General features: G+C 34.8%; 1 protein-coding gene across 15 annotated transcripts in view; it reads right to left on the bottom strand.

Annotated features, from left to right (window-relative positions):
* ZNF280D (zinc finger protein 280D) overlaps nt 1-18,686 on the bottom strand; it is a 124,581-nt gene that overhangs the window by 45,702 nt on the left and 60,193 nt on the right. For 14 of the 15 annotated variants that reach the window (XM_014860458.3, XM_070501256.1, XM_070501229.1 and 11 more), the window contains 5 exons: nt 16,956-17,263; nt 16,359-16,499; nt 9,510-9,572; nt 760-878; nt 574-610 (listed from right to left, as the gene is read on the bottom strand). In XM_014860458.3, the coding sequence (XP_014715944.2) occupies nt 574-610; nt 760-878; nt 9,510-9,572; nt 16,359-16,499; nt 16,956-17,263 (668 nt within the window). Of the gene's footprint in view, nt 1-7; nt 457-573; nt 611-759; nt 879-9,509; nt 9,573-16,358; nt 16,500-16,955; nt 17,264-18,686 lie in introns of those variants that run through there. The other variant, XM_044764831.2, reaches the window with a different exon arrangement.

The following is an 18,686-nucleotide window of genomic DNA, read 5'->3' as shown; positions in this document are numbered from 1 at the left end:
CACAATGACAGACAACGAATGAGGAAAAAGACAATCATCTGGCCTAAAAACTTAAGACTTATAAGAAATTGAGAAAGCAGACAAAACAGACAAAAAGACAAACAGCCATATCATTGGAATGTATTATGCTGAAGGCAGGTACAGCAGAGAAAAACACAAATTATTTTAAGCAAAGTAAGAAATGACCATAGCAACAAAAGTTATTTTTGGAGAGGGCCAACTGGAGAAAAAAACATATGTTAAGATATGTCAACCTGACACAAAGATAAGGTGGAATAAGAATCTAGTCCCATTTGAAGCTGAAAAGAGCTGAATAATGAGAGCTACTGTCATGAACTTGGCTGCTTAACTGCCTTTGTGTAAGAAAACATCTCAGAACTTTGAACTTAGGAAATTCCAACTTGTCTTGCACCAGGTCACGAGCTCCATAGAGCAGGAACCTATTTCAACAAGCAGCTTTAAAAAAAAAACAAAATACTTTAATATTTTTCATTTCTATTAACGATACATTTTTAAATGCAATAGTGCTAAAATCCATCAAAGTAAAATGCACCGAATAAAAATTAAACTTACTCAGAAAGATGCTCAGAAGTTGGGATACAAACAGAAACTGAAATTAGAAGAAAAGTTTTATATGTAAAAGAGCATATAAAATATGATGAGTGAGAATAACGATTTAGTAAAGAGCCCTCATGTGGCTGACCAAAAATACTGGAATAAATATCAAAAATCCAAAGTAACACAATTATATATACGTACCTTTCTCCATTACAACTTGGCAAGTATGAGTTTCATGTTGACTTAAGTGTGTAGCCATATTATCTAAGCCAGAAACATCAGTTAGGAAATCACAATTAAGGCACACTAGAGTAATGCCCCTATAAAAGAAAGCAAATGGTATAAAAGAAAAGGTTTTTATCTTTTATAAAAATCCATACACAAGTTCAATGATTATTTTTCCATGATTTGCTACTTTTGTGTCATGTCACTCCCATTTTTGTTATATAAACTTAATATAACTGAAATAATTCTCTAGAAAATGGCGTAGCCATATTCAAATTATGCTACCATTTATTTACAGAAAGTATTTTTGCTTTATAAACTTTCACTCTCCTACCAGTTGCTAAAAGCTAGGAGCCAACAGACCTACAGCCTAGTCCTGGCTCCACTAACTTGCGTCACTCTGACAATCTATCTGCGTCACAATCTATCTGTGCCTCTGCCCATCTGCAAAGCAAGGGTATACTATTCATTTTCAATATATATTTATTAAGCCTGTCTTGACACATACTGCATTACTATCGTACTGTATTGTGAATATAACGTGACACAAAAAACAGTCTGTGCTCTAAAGGAGCTTACAATCTAGTGTTTTATTTAGGCGAGGAAAAAATTACAAGAGAAATGTGAAGGCTTTAAAAATAGATCATGTTGTAGCTACCATCAATTGTGTACTATGTGTTAAAGGTTTTCCCATATATTATTTAGTTTGATTCTCACCACAACCATTCAAGGCTGGCATTATTCTCATTTAACACTGAATTAACTAAGCTAGTTAATTCACTAAGTCCAAAGCTTGAGGTCCTCCACATCCCAGCATCTGAACTGGCCCACCTGCTGAGGTCTAAACTACTCATTCCGTTAACAAAACTTTACTGAATGTTGGAGTCCTCCAATGAAATATATAATGATTACAAATTTTCAAAAAGGTTAGAAAACAATTCTCATAGTAATAATAGGCATATTATAGTACAGGACATTGGCCTTAAGATTCTAACTTAAAATGTGTTTAAACTTTTGATTTTCAGTTGAAAGGTATTTTAAAATACTATTAATCCTACAAAAATATGGTAATATCTCAGAAAACTTAGAAAGCCACTACATATTTATTACATTCATTTGAGTTAAGCACTTGGGAGCTTGTGGGTTAAGCACGTGAGGTGCTGTTTAAAAGAAAATCAAACATATTAAATCTATAAATGATGAGTTGTTTAAAGGAACTTGAATTGTAGATGGGACTATTTAGAAAATTTAGCCTGTTCAACTTAAATGAACTTTAACATTAATTAAAGGCCCTCTTGAAAGTGATCATTAAAATGTACTAGATTTCTAAATGGAATATTTTTAACTTAAAAGCTTATGGTAAGCCAAGATTTAAATAATTAACTTTACTAACGAATTATAGACGTTTCTATTATCAAACTGCCCTCATAGACACTAAAAGTAGTCTCAGTGGTGAGTAGCAGCTGAATGCCTATTCCACTGGACATAGTTAATTGGGCCAGGGGTGAAATGCCTAACTCAAGCCTTCTGTAAACAGGGATTTGTAATTGGAATTTATAATAAAACTTCTTGATCTGGGACAACGTGGGAGGCTGGGAATACTATGTTTGGGTCACCAATAAAGAAAGCTGGTCTACAGACACAGAGAAAGGGGAATGGAACCCAAGCCCAGAGAAACTAAGACAAGATCATCCTGCCTCAGCAGGTTAAACTACAGAGAAGCCATGTTAGTAACTGAAAGCCTTCTGTTTCCCTTATTTGTTCTGGTTGTACCTCCTCTTCTTAGGGGCCCAGGAGATTCTTTGGAATACTGCTAAATAAATTATTTTTGCTTAGGTGAAAAGAAAATAGATCATGTAATGTGGTCATTGTTATTGTCAATTCATTAACAAAGCATAAATACACTTTTGAAGTTCATCACATACTTTAAAAATTTAAGTGTTTTACCAATATACAAACACAAACAAATAACATACCTTACACTGACTTCTCCCCTGAAGCTCCAGTGTAACAGTCCACTGTATATTTATACCTAGATGCCACACTGGCACATCAAAATTGACCTTCATAGAACTAAAATCACGTATTTCCTCCACAAATCAATTCTTCCTGACTGGTCTTTCTTATGATGCCATTTCCTCTGACAATAAAGCTCCAACTATAGTTATCTCTGTCTCTTCTTCCTTAAAACAGTCACTATGTCAAGCATTTTATAATATTAATAATTTATTAGGTACTTATTCTGTGCCAGGCTAATGATTTCAGACATGCCATCTCATCTAAATCTTACAACAACGCAAAAAGGTAGGGGCTATAATTTAGCACCTTTTTACAGAGGACAGAGTTAGCTTAGTAATCTACCAAGAACATAGAGCTGGTAAAGGTCAAGATCAGGTCTGAAACTGAGCACTTTGATTGCAGGGCCCATATTCTTAAAGATGATGTAAGACTATCTTCACCATTTTAACTCAGGTCCTTACTAAATCATTCATACCACAATAGTTCTAAATTATAAATTTCATGCATCTATAAACTCACTCTATTGCTGAAGGTGATAATAAGGGTAGCTTCAATTCAACCTTTCCTCAGTACCATTTGATTCTGTATAAAATATCAAAGGGTCGCCAGTGCTCTTCAGATTAAGTCCAAACTCCTTAGCCTTATTTTCTATGCTCTCACAATCTGGCTCTAAGCTCAAAACTATTGCCGCAAACTTCAGTCTCATTACTATTATATGAACTTCACGCTACATCTATTTACTACTAGCTATTCTTCTGTCTGCCTTCTATGTTTTCATCTCTGCACCTTCATCCACGCTATTTCTTCCAACTTGAGTGGCCCTGTGCATCTTCTGTCAGTATGAACAATACTCCTTTAAAGCGAAGTATACCTAGCACTTACACAGATCATTCCAAGTACTCTCTCTCCCCCTCTTTGAAATAAATAACCTTCATTGCAGTGATTAAAATACTCCTTGCTTTATTGTAGTTATTTACATTCACCCCTTATCTCCCACCCCATAAACTGTACATCCCCTGAAGGTTTGTTTCAAGACTACTTCATCACTGTCATCTTTACAGGACCTGCTACATTAGGTCCTATAAAATCTATCATATATAATATGTACATGATAGATGCACAATAAATTGCTAAAGAATGAATATTCTATTCTATTAAAAGAGTAATTACAAAAATTACTGTTCTATACCATTATACGTATGCTATGTTCCATTCACAGAAAATGACAAATTTTCAATTTGAGAACTATTCAAGTTGAGAGAAAAACATCCCAGATCTTTAAAATAATATAGTTCATTTAAAAATCAAACACACAACTGAGCTTGACAACAGTGAGGTAAAAATCAAACTAAAATCTTGCCTCTGAATGCAATAAAACCCTTTATATTCTTATAAAAATTTTCAATAAAGGAACATCTAATATGGTTTAATCTCTTTCTTTGAAATCAGTAAAATGTTTTAAAATTAACACTAATATTTTTTTTAAATTGTATCATATTTTTCTCTCCCTGTGAGCTACTGATCCAATATCATAGACGGGACCTATTGTTCACATAAGTTATTTCCAACATATATATTAATTTATTCAACAAATATTTACAAGTGCCTACTGTATGCCAGACACTAATGGCTGGCATAGACAAAAATCCAAACCACACACATTCTAGTGGGAGGGCACAGACAATTAAAAAAAGGTAAAAGAATATAGTATAGCAGATAATGAAAGATGATCTAGAAAAAATGAAGCATAAACAGGAGATGAGGGGGTCGGATCTGTGGCCTAGTGGTTAACTTCAGCGTGCTCCACTTCAGTGGCCCACGTTCGGTTCCCAGGCGTGGACCTAAACTACTCATCAGCAGCCATGCTGTGGTGGTGACTCACATACAAAATAGAAGAAGACTGGTACAGATGTCAGCTCAGGGCAAATCTTTCTCAGCAAAAAGAGGAAGACTGGCAACAGATGTTAGGTGAGGGTGAATCTTCCTCAGCAAAACAAACAAACAAACAAAGGAGGCAGGGAGTGCTGAGGTGAAGCACACAGGAGAGAATACAATTTTAAATCGGGCAGCCAAGGAAAGGCTCACTCATCAGAGTAGAGACCTGAAGGAGATAAAGGAGCTAATCATACGGAAATCTGGGGAAGAGAAACCAGTCATAGGTACAAGGTACATAAGTACAAAGGTCCTGAGACTTAATATTATCCCCTCTTTCAAATTTTCCACTAACCCAAAAGATCAAAACAAGTATTGGTTAAACTTAACTCTACATACTAGCTCAGTACAGCAAAGACACTAATATTTCAAGTAGCAATGGCTTCATGAGCAAAATAAAGAAAAAACTATGAAGTCCAAAGAATTCAGAAGAATACGAAAAAATGGTGTCAGTGGATTCTAAGGTAAGTGTATGCTACAACCAAAGTTAATTATCAGAATCTTTAGAAATCTTCATCAAGAGTTCTTTCTGCACAGTAAGCAAGTTGTACACGTCTCTATTTGAAAAAGAAAAAATAAGAATTATGAAGACTACACACTAATTTCAAGAATACCAATGGTTTAAGAAATTTACTTCAAAACTGAAAAAGTGTTAGCCACTTTACTAGATATCTTAGCTATCTTTTTAATATTGAAATATTGTTGTAGAGCCTTATTTTTGTTCTCATTTTACAATGCAAATGCATGAAGATTTCATCTTGACACCACTTGTCACTACTGAAATAAATTTAGCAAGAGAATACAGGCTAATCACACCTCTAGTCTAAAAATATAATGTATAGAACTCTGCAAAGCCAGTAGCAATCACTTAGATTACCAAATTGGGCATCCCAACATCAGGTTAAAAAAAAAGTTATGACAAACCACAATGAGATACCACTTCACACCCACTAGGATGGCTAAAATAAAAAGGAGATAATAACAAGTGTTGACAAAGATGTGGAGAAACTGAAACCCTCATACACTGCTGGCGGGAATGTAAAATACTAGAGGTACTTTGTAAAACATTTGGCAGTTCCTCAAAGGCTCAACACAGTTACCATATACCCCAGCAACTCCAATCCTAGATTGTCTAAAAAGAAATGAAAAGACATGCCCAGACCAAAATCTGTATAGTAGTACCCCCTTATCCATGGTTTTGCCTTCTGCAGTTTCAGTTACCCATGATTAACTGCTGTCCAGAAATATTAAATGGAAAATTTCAGAAATAAACAACTTGTAAGTTTTAAATTGCACGTTGTTCTGAGTCGCATGATAAAATCTCAAGCTATCCTGCTCCATCCTGCCCAGGACGTGAATCATCCTTTTGTCCAGTGTATCCATGCTGTATACACTACCCACCTGTTAGTCATCTCAGTTATCAGATCGACTGTCGCAGTGTTGCAGTACTTGTGTTCAAGTTATCCTTATTTTACAGGCATACCTTGCTTTATCGCACTTCACTTTATCGCACTTCACAGATACTGCTGCATTTTTTTTAGAAATTGAAGGTTTGAGGCAACCCTGTGTGAAGCAGGACTATCAGCGCCATTTTTCCAGCAGCATTTGCTCACTTTGTGTCTCTGGGTCACATTCTGGTAACTCTTGCAATATTTCAAACTTTTTCATTATTATTATATTCGATATGGTGATCTGTGATCAGTGATCTTTGATGTTACTATTGTAATTATTTGGGGGCACCACAAACTGCCCATATAAGACAGTGAACTTAATTGACAAACGTTGTGTGTTCTGACTGCTCCACCAACCATTCCCTCATCCCTCTCCCTCTCCTCAAGCCTCCCTATTTCCTGAGACAACAATATTGAAATTAGGCCAATTAATAATCCTACAATGGCCTCTAAGTGTTCATGTGAAACGAAGAGTCGCACATCTCTCTCTTTAAATCAAAAGCTAAAAACGATTAAGCTTAGTGAAGAAAGCATGTCAAAAGCCAAGATAGGCCAAAAACTGGGCCACTTGCGCCAAAGAGTTAACCAAGGTGAAAATGCAAAGGAAAAGTTCTTGAAGGAAATTAAAAGTGCTACTCCAGTGAACACACAAGTTATAAGAAAGTGAAACAGCCTTATTGCTGATATGGAGAAAGTTTTGGTGATCTGGATAGAAGATCATACTGGCCACGACATTCTCTTAAGCTAAAGCCTAATCCAGAGCAAGGCCTTAACTCTCCTGAATTCTGTGAAGGCTGAGAGAGATGAGGAAGCTGCAGAGAAAAGTTTGAAGCTAGCAGAGGTTGGTTCATGATGTTTAAGAATTTGTCTCCATAACATAAAAGTGCAAGGTGAAGCAGCAAATGCTGATGCAGAACCTGCAGCAAGTTATCCAGAAGATTTAGCTAAGATAATTAATAAAGGTGGCTACACTGAACAACAGGTTTTCAATGTAGACCAAACAGCCCTATGTTGGAAAAAGATGTCATCTAGGGCTTGCATAGCTAGAGAGAAGTCAATGTCTGGCTTCAAAGCTTCAAAGGCCAGGCTGACTTTCTTGTTAGGGGCTAATGCAGCTGACGACTTTAAGTTGAAGCCAGTGCTCACTTACTATTCTGAAAATCCAAGGGCCTTTAAGAATTAGGCTAAATCTACTCTGCCTGAGCTCTATAAATGAAAAATAAAGCCTGGCTGACAACACATCTGTTTACAACATGGTTTACTGAATATTTTAAGCCAACTGTTGAGACCTATTGCTCAGCAAAAAAGATTCTTTTCAAAATATTACTGCTCATTGAGAATGCACCTGGTCACCCAAGAGCTCTGATGGAGATGTACAACTGATTAATGTTGTTGTCATGCCTGCTAACAAAATATCCATTCTGCAACCTATGAATCAAGGAGTAATTTTGACTTCTGAGTCTTATTAGATAAGAAATACATTTCATAAAGCTACAGCTGCCATAGACAGTGATTTCTCTGATGGATCCGGGCAAAGTAAATTGAAAACCTAATGGAAAAGATTCACCATTCTAGATGCCATTAAAAACATCTGTGATTCATAGGAAGAGGTGAAAATATCAACATTAACAGGAGTTTGGAAGAAGTTAATTCCTACCCTCATGGATGACTTTGAGGGGTTCGAGATTTCAGTGTAGGAAGTAACTGCAGAGGTGGTAGAAATAGCAAGAGAACTAAAATTAGAAGTGGAGCCTGAGAATGTGACTGTACTGCTGCAATCTCATGATAAAACTTTAATGAATAAGGAGTTGCTCCTTATGATGAACAAAGAACGTGGTTTCTTGAGATGGAATCTACTCCTGGTAAAGAGATGCTATACAGATTGTTGAAATGACAACAAAGGATTTGGAACATTATATTACATAAACTTAGTCAATAAAGCAGTAGCAGGGTTTGAGAGGATTGACTCCAATTTTGAAATAAGTTCTACTGTGGGTGAAATGCTATCAAACTGCATCACATGCTACAGTGGAATCGTTCATAAAAGGAAGAGTCAATCAATGCAACAAACCTCACTGTTGCCTTATTTTAAGAAACTGCCAGAGCCACCCCAACCTTCAGCAACCACCATCCTGATCAGTTAGCAGCCATCAACCTGGAGGCAAGATCTTCCACCAGCAAAAAGACTATGACTTGCTAAGGGCTCAGATGATGGTTCACAATTTTTTTTAGCAATAAAATATTTTTAAATTAAGATATGTACTTTTTTTTACACACAATGCTATTGCACACTTAACAGAATAGATATAGTATAAATATAACTTTTATACCCACTGGGAAACCAAAAAATTCATGTGACTCACTCTATTGCAATATTCACTTTATGGTAGTGCTCTGGAATTGAACTTGTAAAATCTCTGAGATATGCCAGTACTTAATAATGCCCCCAAAGCTCAAGAGTAGTGATGCTGGCAATTCAAATGTGCCAAAGAGAAACTGTAAAGTACTTCATTTAAGTGAAAAAGTAAGAAGTTCTCAACTTAAGGAAAGAAAAAAAACTGTACGCTGAGGTTGCTAAGATCTATGGTAATTTTTATTAGAGGATAATGTTATAATTGTTCTATTTTATTACTGTTGTTAGTCTCTTATTGTACCTAAATTATAAATTAAACTTTATCATAGGTATGTATATATAGGAAAAAACATAGTATATTTAGGGTTCAGTACTATCTGAGGTTTCAGGCACCCACCAGGGGTCTTGGAATGTATCCCCTGCAAATACGGGGGACTACTGCACGTAAATATTGAGAGCAGTAATACTCATAATGGCTTCAAAGTTAAAATAACCTAAATAGATAAACAAACATGGTATATCCATTCAATGGAATATTATTCAGCAATAAAAAAAATGATGTGCTGATATATGCTACAACATGGATGATTCATGAAAACACTATGCTAAACGGAAGATGACAGCCACAAAGAATCACATATTGCATCATTCCATTTATATGAAATGTTCAATATAGGCAAATCTATGCAGACAGAAAGTAGATTAGTGGTTGCTTAGGGATAGGGAGAGTTGGAAGGAAATGAGGATGACCACTAAAGGGTACAGAGTTTCTTCTTGGAGTGATGAAAATGTACTAAAATTAACTGTGGTAATGGCTGCACAACTCTGCGAATATACTAAAAAAGTATTAATTGTACAAGTTAACACAAGAATTGCATGACATATGAACTATATCTCAATAAAGATGTTATATATAAAAAATCTGTCATACAACTTTTCAATAGAAAGAATAAAAAAGATCAACTAGTTACCTGAGATCTTCTGAATGCTTCTTAAAAATACAAAACCTTTTACTTGGTCGGTTACTATGAAAGCTGGAGAGACAAAACAGGTTTTATTAATTTTATTATACAGTAAGTCATATTAATTTATAGCTATATATCAAGTCTACACTTAAGTTTTAGTTTTGAGCAAAAGATCATGATATAAATAATAAAATAACGTTTGTCAGCCCTGTTTAATTCAGCATTTTTATTTTACATTCCATTTCAGCTATTTACTTTCTAATGACATATATTTTTCTAAGCATATTTTTATCTGATCAGCACCCTCACCACTACATAAAGGAAATACTCAAGTTAAAAAAAAGTAAAGCACATCAAATTAATTTTCTCATCTGTTAAGAGCTGAAAACAATTTTAAATTTTAGCTAGTAACACTTTTGTTATAATACGAATGGTTATCAATAATCATCATTATTTTTTTAATGATTTTCCAGTCTTAACATGCTTGTGTCAAGGGAAGGCGGTAGAATCCAAATGACCTTGGAAGTAAACAGTACTTGAGCTAAATGCCACTGTTTACGATTTGTAAAATCAAACATTCAGACAGTTCTTTACAATTACTAGCAGAGATTTTTAAAAAACAAGTTAAAGCAGAACTCATGAGCTAAAACAATGCTTTCCCTAAGCACAGAACAGAAAACCACTAACCAAACTTTGTAGCCAATGATAACTTTTATATACCCTTTCAAATCTGGTAGGGAAAGCTTTCCTGTACTACAAAGCCAGGATTAGCTTAGCACAGGATTCCTAAAAGGGGAGTCATGGACTAACAACATCAGCATCACTTAGGAGCTTATTTAAAAACGCAATGTCTTGCGCCCCCTACAACCTACTGCTTTCTTTGGCAGAGGGGCCTAGGAATGTGTGTGAACAAGCTTTTCCAGTGATTCTTACACAAACTAAAGTTTGAGAGTAGCCAACACACCAGGCCAATGGTCACTCTCAGATACAAGGTAACCATCACCAGCACAGCACGTATGTATGGGAAAAGAAATACTCTACCTATAATGCTCAGAAAATATTCTCAAAAGATTTCTAATAGTCATTTCTTCAATCTGGGGATAACTACTATGAAAAAGTCTACAAACTCAAGACAACATCACAAAAATAATTAAATGGGTTTTTCTTTAGAAGAGAACATCAGGGGGTTGTGAAACACTGAAATTATATGCAAAAATTTGTGCACACAATTGTGTTTTCTCAAAGAACTGAGTCCAAGATTTTGTCTGATTCCCAAAGAATGTGAACCAAAATAAGCTTTTTTTTAAAAAAAAAATAAGATTTAAAAGTAACTTTTAAAAGCTATTTCTTCTTTCTGTTCAAAAAGACTGTTTGGGGGTTATTTATTCGTCAAGAGGAGAGAAAAAAATATTTTAAGGTCTTTTTGATGGCTTCCATTTCTGTCTACAATGTGTACCTTATTAAAACACTGGTAATTTTAAAATTTTAGTTGTCTGAATCCAGTTTTAATTTAGAGTTCCCTATCTTTAAAAAAAAAAAACTTCTACTGCCTCTTTATTTATATTTATTACACAAATTCCAGAGTTATACTTTTGTGTACTATAGGAGTGAAAAAGTGGATCTGCCACTCACAAATAAAAAGGAAAAAAAACTACCCTTCTTCCTATTAGATCTGCATAAAGTTAATAACAATGTAGAAATAAATCTAAGAAAAGAGAAAAAGGGTAAGATTTTCAGTACAGTATAGTAAAAACATAATGTTAAAATCTAGGTTTTAAAAATTCACCACCCAGTTAAATGACTACATAATTATCAAAACTCATTAAGCTATTCTCTAAAAATAGGTGAATTTCGTTGTATATAAATTATACCTCAGTAAGACTGGAGGGAAAAAACTCCCTTTGACCATATTTTCTTAATAATCTTGATTCAGTATAAGTAACACCTTTACTTCTGAAGAAACACAACAGGAACCATTTCCTAAATATCCAACAATTTTGATGGTATGCCTACTATTTAAGACACTAGACTAGAGGTTGATGATACAACAAGAAAGAAGGCAAGCTGTCTGTCCCAGAGTTCACCATCCATAAGGGGGCGGGGAGGGAATTAAACAGCAGCTGGCACAGAAAAAAATGCCTAATAAATATTTGTTAAATGAGTGAATACATATTCATAAGTAATTATCACAAGATAAACATCAATAGTAACACACACAAGTTTTGTGGCTACATGAAAGAAAGCTGCAGGTAAATGGAACAGAAGCCAGCTAACAATTAGGAGTTCATTTCAGTTAAGAGGGTCCCTAACTTGTCTTGCTCCAGGCACAGCAAAGGGCAAGATACAAAGGAATTTTAAAAGAAAATAAGAGTTGAAAGAGGTGAAAAAGTAGCTAGGAATCAGATATTGAAAGGTCTTATATTCTCCAGAAAATTTGGGCTTCATCCTATTACTGTTAGGAAGGCAAAGGATTTTAGGCCAAAAAATGAACCTGACCAGATATGCCTACTCTAGCAACAGGAGAAAGGAAGAACTGGTAAAAGGGGGTCAGGAGGACACTATAGACAGGAGACCAGTTATGATGCCATCACAATAATCCAACTGTTCTTACAATGACTATTATTTAGCACCAATAAATCTACATAAAATACATAATGAACTAAAGCATATCTTATAAAAATTAATTCAGTACTCTGTCTTACCCATTGTATAGGAACAAACTGTTATACTAGCATTTTTTCCCCTTGGAAAAATTTTAAATCATCCTTCAAAGCCTAAGTGTCATTTATAGAATACTTTCCCTTATTTGTCATTTAAAGAATTCATCTTTACCTCCTCTGTGTTCTCACAGTCATTTGTTTATCACATTAAGCTAGGTAAGTATCTCTCTCCTACTAAATTGCAAAAATTAAAGGCAAGGACTTTATTCATAAGATCTAACAATGACAATTTAGAAATAATAATAGCTATAATTACTTGAATACCTCTTAAGTGGAAATCATTCTATTAAGCATTTTAAGTACATTTTCTGTAATAATCACAATAACTTTCTTTTCAAGAAAAGGAAACTGGGAGTCAGGTTAAGTAACTTGCCCAAAGTCACACAGGTAATAAAATAGTGAAGCTTGGATTTAAATCCAAATTTGCCTGATTCTTCACCACCAGCTTGCCATACTTCTTAGCAAATAGTAAATTCTGATAAAGAAGAGATCTTAAATACTTATGTCGCCCAACTTAATTCTATTATATGTAGAGAAAAAGCCTTCTTATATATCATGTGGAGGAATAATAGCATTATATAGCAATGTGTTTGCATGTTTTTCTATTGCTACTCAAAAGCCATAAGCCAACAAGGTGCAATAATTTAAACAATCAAACCCATTTAATGCTACTTTTTTAAAAAAAAATCACTTAAAAACTGCATGTTTACTGATGCTCTTCTTCAAAACAGTCTTATTCCAAAAATGCTTCAACTGCATCAAGATTTTAATATCCTCTTTTGAGATTTTATTTAGAGCCTTTTATAATTATAACAAATAATGACTATCACCTGCTGTTTGTAACATGCTAGGTGACATGGTGAATACGAAGAGCCCTGCCTTCTCAAGAAGATAATATAGACACAAACAAATATAATAAAAGGCAGACTAGATGAATGGTACAGAACTCAAAGTAAGGAATGATCCTTATGAGTGGTAGTGGTGATCAGACAGTTCAAATAAGAAGGTCAACTGAAAGGAAAAATAGGCATTCCAGATACTAACAAAGAATAAGGAAAAGCACTCGCCAGACGTAATGGTAGGCCATTCAACAAGATGAAAAAGGCAATGAGAGAGGCAAGGGTACCGGTGAAGTAGAGAAAAAGGAAAGGCGATCTACGAAACCCTAAGGGTGGCAATGGAAGCTTTCAGTTCCATATGAGGCTAACAATGAGTAAGAGCTCAGTACCTGTGATGACAACGAAATGCAAGGTTGGGGCTCCCTGGGAACTGGAAAACAGGTCCAAACGGAGTCGGGCTAACTGGAAATTTTGGAATAGAATGGATTTGGAGGTTCTACAGGACAGGTGGAAAACCTATGATAAACGGAAGAGGGAAGGGCAGAGTGATCCTTGGATTAAGAAAACAAAATATTTTCCAATTTGATCCCCTATAAATTAAGGGCAGAATTAAAGCCCCATTTGGGCAGCCATGTATTTGTCACAGAATAAGAGATTTTCCACACAGAAGTATACTGGGGGAAAGGATGCCTGGGCCTAGTTTAGAGGAAATGGAATAGACGTGTACACCACTGTAGTAGCTGGGAGGCAGAGCAGCAGATTATAGAAGGTGGAGTCCCAGGAAGCCATGACGCACAGTGGCAGATCAAGAGAACTTTATGAGCTTAAGAAACTTAGGACAGTTAATTATTTCTAGCTGGTGTTCCACAGTCACACAAATGATGCCCTGAAAGAGTATCTGGGTGCTAGGTGTGTGAATTCTGGATAGATGATAATGTTTGCTTATTCGTGTTTTAGATGCCAGTGAGTCAAAGGTTAAAATAACCATAAAATAGTTAGAAATGCAGAGCTGGATCTCAGGAAAACTAAGGATTGAAACTGAAAGATTTAAAGTTGAAAGGGAAAAGTGACAGTGGTTATATTATCAAGAAAGGAAAGGTAAAGAGACAAAAAAAGAGTTGAAGGAAGAAAAGGCAATGACACAGAGAAGTAGCCAAAAAGGCAGAAGAAAAATAGAGACAACAGTTTAACAGAAGCTGATGAGGAAAGTTTCAGAAGAGAGTGACAACAATGTCAAATACTCTAAGAAGTCACGGAGTAGTAAGAATGAACAAAAGTGAACAAATATGGTGGTAAGTACATGACAGTTAATCTTTAAAGGGCAGTGTTAGTAGATGGGGATGATACTCAAATTAAAGGGTAGAGAAATGAATCACAAATAAACTAGTAACAAACACTTTTTGCAAATCTTGATGGTAAGGGGAAGACTAGAAATAAGGAAAGTAAGCAGTAGGAATAAATCTCCCTCATCTTAAAAAAAAAATGTTTGTAAGCAGAAGGAACCTAGCTGAGAGAAAAGATGAAGTTACAAGTTAACTGAATAAGGCTGCGGAAGAACTAGAGGAGATAAGGGACAGGGTTAACTTTGAAGAAGCAGAACATGCTTGATTTCTGAGATCAAGGTCTGGATGAAGAAAAAAAACAGGAAAAAAATTTCAGGTTGAAAAGATTAATTAAAAGGATGACCTCCAACTGAGTAATTAGCAGGCCAGGTTAACAACTAAGAGACTAAAATAAAATCTTTAGTGTACTGAAAAAGGTTTTAAAAGACATTGTAGGTAGAAATAAATAAGTATTTAAAAATAAAAAGATAGGACCCAATCAAAGTTAAAGATCATGAAGTCAGAGCTGATTGAATCAAGCACCGTGTTGGTAGTCTAGAACTGAGCATAAAGTTCGTAAGATGAAGATGTCCGAGTCTCACCTTGGCTTTTATGCCAGGTGAGCACGACAAAAGGTGTGAAGGATTCTAGAACAAAAACAAAGCAGCAATCAAAACGGATGACCTTACGGATGAGGTTGACTATGAAGTTAGACAGGTGCTACTGAACTACAAAAAGGAGCTAAAGGCCTGAAAGTCACAGGGTAATGGGAATTCAAAAGAAATGAACAGTGTATATGAGGAGATTAAAATGGTACTGTGGTAAGGAAGGGGTACAATAACTTAAGAGTTGATGTGAAGTGCTGGCACTAAAGAAGTTAAGGTATATATGAGGTCAGGCTAATCATCAATGGGAGAAAACTGTGAGAGGAGTACTGAAACCATCAAGAAAGGTAGGAGAATCCTTGAAAGGAGTAGCTGATAATGACCAGAAAGCAACATAGATGTCATGTTATGATCTGTAAGAAAATCACTTTTATTAGTTATATTTTAATTCTAACTTTAAAAAAAAGAAACCACCTCAATAATCAACCTAACTGGTTTATATCTGAACAATTTTTGGCTTTTTTTTTTTTAAATAAAAATCCATCCTGAAGGATGCTCCTACTACTGAGATACAAACAAAGGTAATATGGGCTGTGAAAACTTTCTCTGCATAGAGGAATACTAGGTACTCAAATAATCTAAGTTGAACGAATTAATAGAAAAGAATTGCAACAGTGGCATCACGACTGGAATAGTCTCTCATTTCACTGCATGAATGTAAGGACAGACGGCTTGATGGATGGACAGACAGATGGGTTAGAGAAAGAGAGAAACGCACCCAATAAAGTTCCTAACATCACTGAAAATCCTGGAGGAGTCTCTCAAAGTAACTGCTTTGAAGAGAATAACACTCATGAGATTACATGTATTTGTTTAGTAAATATATTTAAAACATTTAAATTTTTATCTTTGAACATAACCATTTTGGGGGCCCAGTTCCATGGCCTAGTGGTTAAGTTCAACACACTCTGCTTTGGTGGCTCAGGTTCAGTAACCAGGGGTGGACCCACACACAAAATAGAGGAAGACTGGCAACAGATGTTAGTTCAGGGTGAATCTTTCTCATCAAACAAAAGTAATAATAATAACCATTTTTGAAAGTTCCATAGAAAAAAAAAATTCCCGTAAGAAAACTATTTCCCTAACAGACCTATCCTAATTTCATTAGTCCAACTGTTCTTACAATTTTAGTTCCGGCAATTTTATGAGTTACAATGCTGGAAAATAGTACCAAGTGTTATCCTAGAAATTCCCTGCTTTTAGATCCTTGAAGAGAAAAATTGGCTTCTAATAGGATAACTGTTTTCAAAAAATAAACTTGCTGAACTATAACTGTAATTGTTAATTATAGCTGTTTAACTCATCTTACCTCATCATATGATTAACATAGGCTTTGCTACAGCTGGTGTTGTATCTGCAAAAACTACAGTGGACATATGTAGGAAAGTGGTTTGCAAAATCTTTTATTTCAGAACAACACTCAATGCACTTGTGTACTCCCCGACGATACCTTATAGAGATATAAAGAAAATAATAAAAATATATTTTAAAACAAAAATAATAAAGGGAAGCCTTATTAATGTTCTCTTAATTAAAGCCAAGGTGTTTAAATTAACATCTTTAAACAGTCTTGTAACTTGAAACCGTGCTGTGGAACAACAGTTAGAATAAGTGTAATGTTTTGGAATAAAAGGGATTAAATTAACTAATTTAAACATCAAAAGATCTAAGTACAACATATAATACCAGTGTAAGAGATGAATCTTATAGAAAAAACATAGTAATTCAAGTACTGTTCAACGGTTGTAAAAACAATACCTTTTTATTATTTGCTTGGCCTTTATGCTGTGATAGCATATTAATGTACAAGAAAGTTGTGTAATAGGGTAAATTAAATAAAGGTAATTAAATAAAGCTTTCGTACTTAAGATTAAATTAGTATTGTATATCACGAATAAAAGATTACCTTAAGTTCCTCAATGCTGTATTGACTTTACTTTTTTTATTGCTACTAGCCAATGAGCTTTGCTTTTTTTGCATATTAGAGATTTTTGATTTGTATTTAGATTTATTTCCATTAGGCTTACTTGCATTAGGTTTACTTGCATTGGATTTAGTTGGATTAGGTTTACTTGGGTTAGACTTTGTGGGATTTTTAGCAGGTATATTTTTAGTCCTCGGAGGTGAGAGCTGAAGGGTAGAAGTGCTTGCACTAATGGAAGGTGTAGTTGAAGATCCTGATTGAAGAGGTCCAACTGAAGCTCGAATAGTAACCTAAAAAAAGGAAGATAATATTTGCTTTAGAAAATTAATCCTTGCATTAGCATTAAAATATCACTGTATAACAAAAAGTTAAACATCAAGTATGTTGAAAAGAGCAAGTATGAGCTATAATTGGATAAGTCTTCCATTTATGCTAAATGTTAACCAATTAAATGAAATTAAACTTGATATTTATTCATCTGTAACATTACATTTTGTATTGATATCAGTTATACGTTAACAGTTATTAATGGATAATTAGGAGTTAATGCAAATTATGAATATTAAAAGAGCATATTCCATAGCTATTTTTATGCTCTAACTAAAAATTCACAAACGCAGGTCAAAATTTAAATCTCAAAGCCTGAAAAATAACTTTAAAAAGGCCTGCGTTACCCTTCAGCAACCATAAAACAAACAGATCTACAGGAAATATGACATCTTCTTGCTCAGTGGGCAGGATTTATGTTTGCAAAGGTTATGGAAAGGTAGGGTTATATCAATTCATTAAACTGCATTGAGAGTTTAATGATATTTATAATTTCCTTAAAGGGAACTAATATAGAACTTATTTAATATTTAGAAATTATATTTCTTGGTTGACAGTGGAAAACACAAATGCCTACCAACATTCTCAATAATCATTTGACTATACTTTCCCCAGTATTTGAGGACCAGCTTATGAGGAAGTTGTATGAAATACACGTGCTTTGGTATCATACAAAAGCAGTGGACCAGGAATCAAAAGACCTGATGTTAAATCTCATACTACTCCTTCCTAGCCATGTGACCTTGAGTAAGTAACTTATCCTCTCTAAGCTTCTTTATCTACAATATGGGGTAATACCTGCCTTGTCTACCGCACTGGATTGCTGTATAGATTAAATAATAGAATGTAAGAAAAGGCATACCAAAAGCCCAATTCTAAGGTGCTATAAAAACATTTAGTATCATTATTATTAATAGTATTATTACTATTATTATTAATAAGGGAAAATATGAGAGAGGACAGCACTGCTTACATTAGTGCTCTGCATGTCTAGTCCCAGCATGGAATGAATGGATTGCAGGGAAGGATGCTGGATAGCTTCTCTTGCTCTAGGTCTTCAGAGCATGGCTTTACATTGTTTTAGTTAATTCAAATAACAGACATACCCACATTCAAAGGAAAGTACCCAAAGCCAAATATAAATGTTTTGGGGATTATTTCACTTTGGATTATCCATGCCTCTGTTTCCCTCCACTGGAGCAAATATTCAAGACCTGACTGTATATAAAGAAGTCAGAGAAAACAGAGGTATATAAGGCAAAAAGGGAAAAGTAAATTACAATCATCAGTATGCAGTCAGACATGTGTTTGCTCACTTAAAACATAATGCTATCCAGCAACAGAACTTGCTTCTCTGAGAGCAGACTCAGTAATAACAACTTCAAT

Source organism: Equus asinus, chromosome 2, assembly GCF_041296235.1.
Source record: "Equus asinus isolate D_3611 breed Donkey chromosome 2, EquAss-T2T_v2, whole genome shotgun sequence".
NCBI classification, from domain to species: Eukaryota; Metazoa; Chordata; class Mammalia; order Perissodactyla; family Equidae; genus Equus; species Equus asinus.
The sequence above is the reverse complement of the archived record's forward strand: the minus strand, read 5'-3'. Positions and strand labels throughout refer to the sequence as shown.